The 6092-nt window shown below is 37.3% G+C and overlaps 1 protein-coding gene across 1 annotated transcript in view; it reads right to left on the bottom strand.

Annotated features, from left to right (window-relative positions):
• Positions 1-6092, bottom strand: part of LOC122815301 (deleted in malignant brain tumors 1 protein-like) — a 1941982-nt gene that overhangs the window by 280201 nt on the left and 1655689 nt on the right. The window contains 1 exon segment of the mRNA XM_044087678.1: positions 3030-3338. Coding sequence (XP_043943613.1) covers positions 3030-3338 — 309 coding nt within the window.

The following is a 6092-nucleotide window of genomic DNA, read 5'->3' as shown; positions in this document are numbered from 1 at the left end:
CCTTGGTAAGTTTTTTTTACAAAAGGAATGAAAAATCATTTTATCTGCATTCACTCTGACTATACAAAATGTCACTGTTCTTGCACTTTCTCAGACTTATACAGTATATGCATGTGCTCATTAGCTACAGAAGCTACAGTAGCTGTTAAATGGACATTACACTGTACGATCTACAAAGGTTAATGCAAATCCCTCTGGATGACAAAGTTTGCCTGTGACTGCAAACTTGGGGTTATCATTGAATTCCCCAGTGATGTAGATAACCTTCAGGAGGATCTAGCTCAGACAAATGATTGGTGCCAGAACCATGACCTAAAACTAAATGCAAAAAAATGCATTATCATACCTTTTGGAAAGTCAAATATCCTTGCAAACTGCAACATCAATAGCACACACCCCTGAGAGTAGACCCACAGGTAAGAGCTCTAGGCAGAGACAGGAAGTAGCTGGAACTTTGACCAGCATGTTTCCACAGTGGTGAGGATGTTCTTCTGTGTAGCACAGCTTATAAGTAAAGTTATGGCATCCAGATCTGAGGAACCTGCCCTCATTAGACCAATAAGCAAGTACAATGCACCATTTGGCATGTACTTGACTAGGCACATACAACAGCTGAAGTGACCTCAGAGATTCCTCACAAAGAAAATGCAAAGTGTAAACAACATGAACTATATGGATAGACTAAAAGCCCTATCCCTTTATACTGCCTCCTACCAACTATCAAGGAGTGACCTATGCCTGCACTACAAGTCACTGACAAATCTAGCCCTGATGCAGATGCTACACATCCACAAGTCAAACAGCATGAGGGTCACCCAATCTATGGATATAAACTTAGTCAGTGACTCAAACAAAACATGCTGGAGAGAAAGATATGTGTCTCAGAGATTGCACATTCTTTGGAACAATCTTCTTATTCATATTAAGCAGAGCCCTTCCCTGGCCCTTTTCAAATGCAATTTCAATCGATGGATGGGGAGTCATAAATTCACAACTGGGGTAGTGCATATGACCCATATGGACAGGGGTAATCTGTAAGATAATTAAGGCATAAGTACAAATTTGTGCCATCCTCTTGCCCCTGGGCCATATATTGGGCAAAATCAGATTATATTGGCTAGGCTTGTAAGAGTCTTTAAGCTGTTAGCCTACTATGACCCTATTAAACTACTTCCTGAGTTACATGTTATGGTTCCCTCAGCTTCCATTTACCTACCATGTGATATTGAGAAAGTCACTAAATTAGGCAGGGCTTTAGAACAATAGGCTCCTTAATGGTCTCTTGGACTGTAAGCCTAGTAATTATGTACTGACCCACTGAAGACATGCACCTACCACTGCAAGAATAGCTCCCTGCAGGTTTACTAAGGAAGGACATTGCATATGTTTTCACACTACTCTTATAACTGTCATAATCATTTCCTAGCCAGGTTGTTTGTTACTACAGCACCAGCTGTCTCCTTCCTGCATACATCTTCCTATGATTTGGAGAATTCACTCCCCACTACTTTGTGCCATGATAGGTGGCACGCACCAGATCTTTTTGATACTACCTGCTCCTAATTTTACACTGCTAATAGGATGTAATTCCTTGGTCAGAAGATGCATACTGTTCTTTTTTAATTCTGATGGCATCCTAATCTAATTCTCCCTAGAAGTGGAACCCAGAAATATCACACTCTTGCAGTAATGAATCTTTTGAGGATTCCATCTGTTATTCATATTGGTGAAAGATTCCATTTGTGGAACTCTTTCACATGAAACTGCTGTGATCCTACTAGTTCATGTTTTCCCATAATCTCTGTCACTGCAGCTGAAATTTCATGTATATTGGTAGGCAGTTGCCAACATGATGCTTAAGTCTGTAGAAGGATGAGCTGTCTTTAATATAATGGCTGTAAATATCCTGTAAATTAATGATTGTCACACCATTCTGACATGCTTCTTGAAAATTAATCTACAAAACTATCACACTGAATTACTATGATCTCTTCCTGTAGGCTTTTGACAAGTTACAGTTTTCTTATCAAATATGCATAGGTTAAAAATTAATTCAGTAATAGGAAACAATGATTTAATAAGCTTTCTTCAAATTCTGATCCTTAAATCTTTTGTCTCTGTAAAAAGAGATTTAGCTTCAAAGAGTTTGGATGTTTCAACTTAGAAGGGGAATTTACCCAAAATATGTGAAATCTAAAAGCTACAATAGCATGTACAACAGGCAGTTGTTAACTAATGCTTCACAAAATTATGTTTATCAGGAAGTGAAAACTTTAATAATATGAAATTCTTGTGTTGCTAAGATTTAAATACATAGTCTAAGTTGTACATTCTCACTTGGAAAACATTTATTATTATTATTATTATTTTACATTTCTTTACAGGGATGGTCCGACTGGATACATGTCCATTTTCAGCGGAGGCCCGGGGAGAAAAGATCCAAGTTAGTAGATTACATTACATTAGTAACATTTACAAATTAACATAGTTTACAGTCTTCAGTAAGGTAACAAACATTTATAGAACATGGTAGGCAACAGAGTTTCACACAGGGTTTACACAGATAAGGACTTTATCCCGTAACGAGCTCTAGATATGCCACAAAGCAAAGTCATATACATTTTAGAGTCAAATGACAGATTTAATTAGGCAAGATATACAATACCAGGGGGTGATCTCTTACTAAAATGAATCTGTGTTGTTAACAAAAAGCCAGAATAGAGTGTCATGTCTTTAAGACCATGGGCAATGCTCTAATTCTACTTCAAATGCTAAACTTCTAAAAGGAAGAATTAATGTGTGCAACTTACAACAATCCTCTATACAGTCCAACTTTGCATTGAAAGAAAAAAAAAACTTCATTGGTACAGCTTTTTGAGCAAATGTTTGTTTCCTGATGTATGCTCTCCCTTTAATAGTTAAATGCAGAAATACTCATTATGCTTCAATACAGTTGCAGTTTAATGGACAGACATTATAAAACAGATCTTACTTTGAGAAATGTTTGAAATTAAAGATTTTGGAATCACCTTTGCATTGAACTCCGGCATCTTTACTATGATCACACTTTTCCACGTTCCCCCTGCGAGATTGGCAATCTTTCAATAAAAACTCAGTTCCCACACAGGTCACATCATTCAGGATTATTGGTCCAGTTCCTTGTCCATAGTGAGCTGTCCCTGGTGTTGAAACAGCATCTCCACATCCTAGCTGTCTACAGACAACAGCAGCTTCCTCCATTCTCCAGTTATCATCACATACTGTGCCCCACTCATTGTCATGATAGATCTCAACTCTTCCAGTGCATGAATTAGGGCCATTTACTAGCCGTAGTCCCACTGAAAAAATAAAAGGACAAGAAAAAGTATGATAGTAGTATTTAATGAATGTTTGACTGCCAGTCACATTCCCTTACAAATGGAATATTTGTTCTAACTTTTAAGAAAAGTGCAAATAAACAGTTTTAATAAAGGGAATATAATCAATAGATTTAGTGGAGTTAAATAAACAGAACATAAAATGTATTATTCTTGTATCACATAACAGATACACTTTTAAGACCTTACTCCACTCATCTTTCTACTAAATGGGAGTGCTCCTGCTCCCACCCTCCTAACTTTTAGACCATACTTGCATTGCCACAGTAACATGTCAACAATCTCCCACACAGTAATCCAATAAACCTACAACCTTGACATGCCACACAGTCCTATTATGACATGCCACACAGTCCTTTCGTGGCATGCCACACGGTCCTGTTGTGGCATGCCATGCGGTCCTGTTGTGGCATGCCACGCGGTCCTGTTGTTGCATGACAAGTGGTCCTGTTGTGGCATGCCAACGGTCCTGTTATTTTCTATCTGGTATAATTGTCTATGATAACATCTGCTGAATTTTATCTTCACATTTACCCTATATTAATATTGTTCTGATCTATAATGCCATTGTACATGTATGTATGTCTGCAGTTAACTCCTGCAGATCTATGATGCCATTACTTCTATATGTTTTTAGTGACTCCTACTGATTATTTTCATAACTACCCTGTATTAACCCTAACATGACATATGCTGCTATTATTTCTCTAAAGTTCTGTTTCTAATAACTTCAGCTGATTGTTATTTTCACAATTAATATTAATATTAATTGATGGCAGTGGAAAGGGTCAAGAGTACAAAGTTCTTGGGTGTTCAGATCATGGAGAACTTATCCTGGTCAGTCCCTGTATCCAGCACAGTCAAAAAAGCTCAGCAATGCTTGCACTTTCTAAGGAAACTTAGGAAGTGGAAATTACCAAGCTCCATACTTCATACCTTTTATACGGGCACCATTGAAAGTGTCCTGACCAACAGCATTGCAATCTGGTATGAGAGCTGTAACAATCAGGATTGGAAGGCGCTCAAGAGAGTTGTAGGGTCGGCAGAAATAATCATTGGCATCTCCCTTACACCTGTGAAGGATATACACAAATTCCAATGCATTGACAGGGCCAAAAAGATTTCTAGCAATCCAACGCATCCTGCCAGTGGTCTGTACACTCACTTGTCCTCAGGCAGGAGATACAGAAGCTTGCATTTTAAGACCACCAGACTAAAAAACTGTTTCTTTCTGCTCTCCATTAAAATGTCGAACTCTTGGGAAAAATGAACCATGACGTCTGTTACATAACTAGCCTATCAAGGGGCTTATTTTATGAATGTGCAATAACTACCTACACACTGAAGGACTGTAAAGTGCAATATACAAACTGTGCAATAATTCAGTCAAATCATAGGTATGCTGCTATTGTTTCAATTTTACTTTGACTTCATTTTGTTCCTTATATTCCTTGTCTCCTGTTCTGGGATGGGTGTGGGCCACTGCCATCCAACTATACTTATAAATTGCTACTTATTAAAATTCTACTGTGATATTTTATTAATTTTTCTCTGTCTATATTTGCAACTGTTTCCTGCATTGAGAATGAAGTATTGTAATTCTGTTCAGCTACACTGCGGTGTAGTTCTGAATGACAATAGAGTTTTCTTTGACTTTGGCTTGACATAATCACCCTGTATTAACCTTATGTGATTTATGCTGCTATTAGCTGATGTGATTTATGGTGCTATCATTTTTGTATATATGTTTCTTGGAGCTTGATGTGCTCTATGCTGCTGTTAGTTGATGTGATTTATTCTGCTATCTTTTCTGTATATATGTACTTGGAGCTTTTCTCCCAGAGCCTCCATTGAAAAAGGGCTCATTCTGGTCCAATGGACTTTCCCAGTTAACACGCTGCAAATAAATAAAATAAATAAATATGACAATCTGTATTATATATTCTTTAAAATAATGTAAAAAGAATTGATAAAGATTAAGAAATCAACATCAGCTAAACTGCGTATATAATTTTATGTCTGATGTGCGTACTACAAGCAGGGATGACAAAATCCTGGACTTGGTTCTTACCAATATGTGACAGCTTTGCTCCCAAACAATTGTGACATCTTACCTGGTTAAATCAAATGACAAATCTGTCACATTCACCATATGTTTGGATTTAGAAGTTTATTCCAATAGCTCAGTAATTAAGATTATGCTAAGGCTCATCTACTAAAACTGACTGATGGCCAGGATTAATTCAAAATCCCATTCAGTCTTGATGACCCCACTGATTATGCAGAATCCTTTAGAACCAAATTCTAAGCACATGTAAATAGCTACATAAATACAGCCATTTCCCCTTTGAAGTAAATGCAATGCAAGATTTAAAAATAATCCCTTATAGTGAAACCCAAATATAAACAGGCTCGATAAAAAAAAAATATTGCATGGAAAAATAAGTTTAATTCTCATGATGCCAATAGCTATCCTGATACACTTAACAGGAAATTCCAGACATGGATAAAAATCAATCAAGGGCAGAAGGTGAAGGATAACCACAAAGCCTTCTTTAACGATGGTAGAAACCTCAAAAAAGTTCCCAGCACCGTGTAGAGCCAATATCAAATAATATCATATAGCTGGTACCAGAAGGCATAGCCAATTTGCTGGTAGACAAGTTCCCTTCCTATAATCCCATTGCACATACCAGTATATAAACCCCCATAAAT

Source organism: Protopterus annectens, chromosome 1.part1 (assembly GCF_019279795.1).
Source record: "Protopterus annectens isolate FY-2018-M chromosome 1.part1, PAN1.0, whole genome shotgun sequence".
Taxonomy (NCBI): Eukaryota; Metazoa; Chordata; order Ceratodontiformes; family Protopteridae; genus Protopterus; species Protopterus annectens.
Note: the sequence above shows the minus strand (reverse complement) of the source record. Positions and strands in the feature narration are given on the sequence as shown.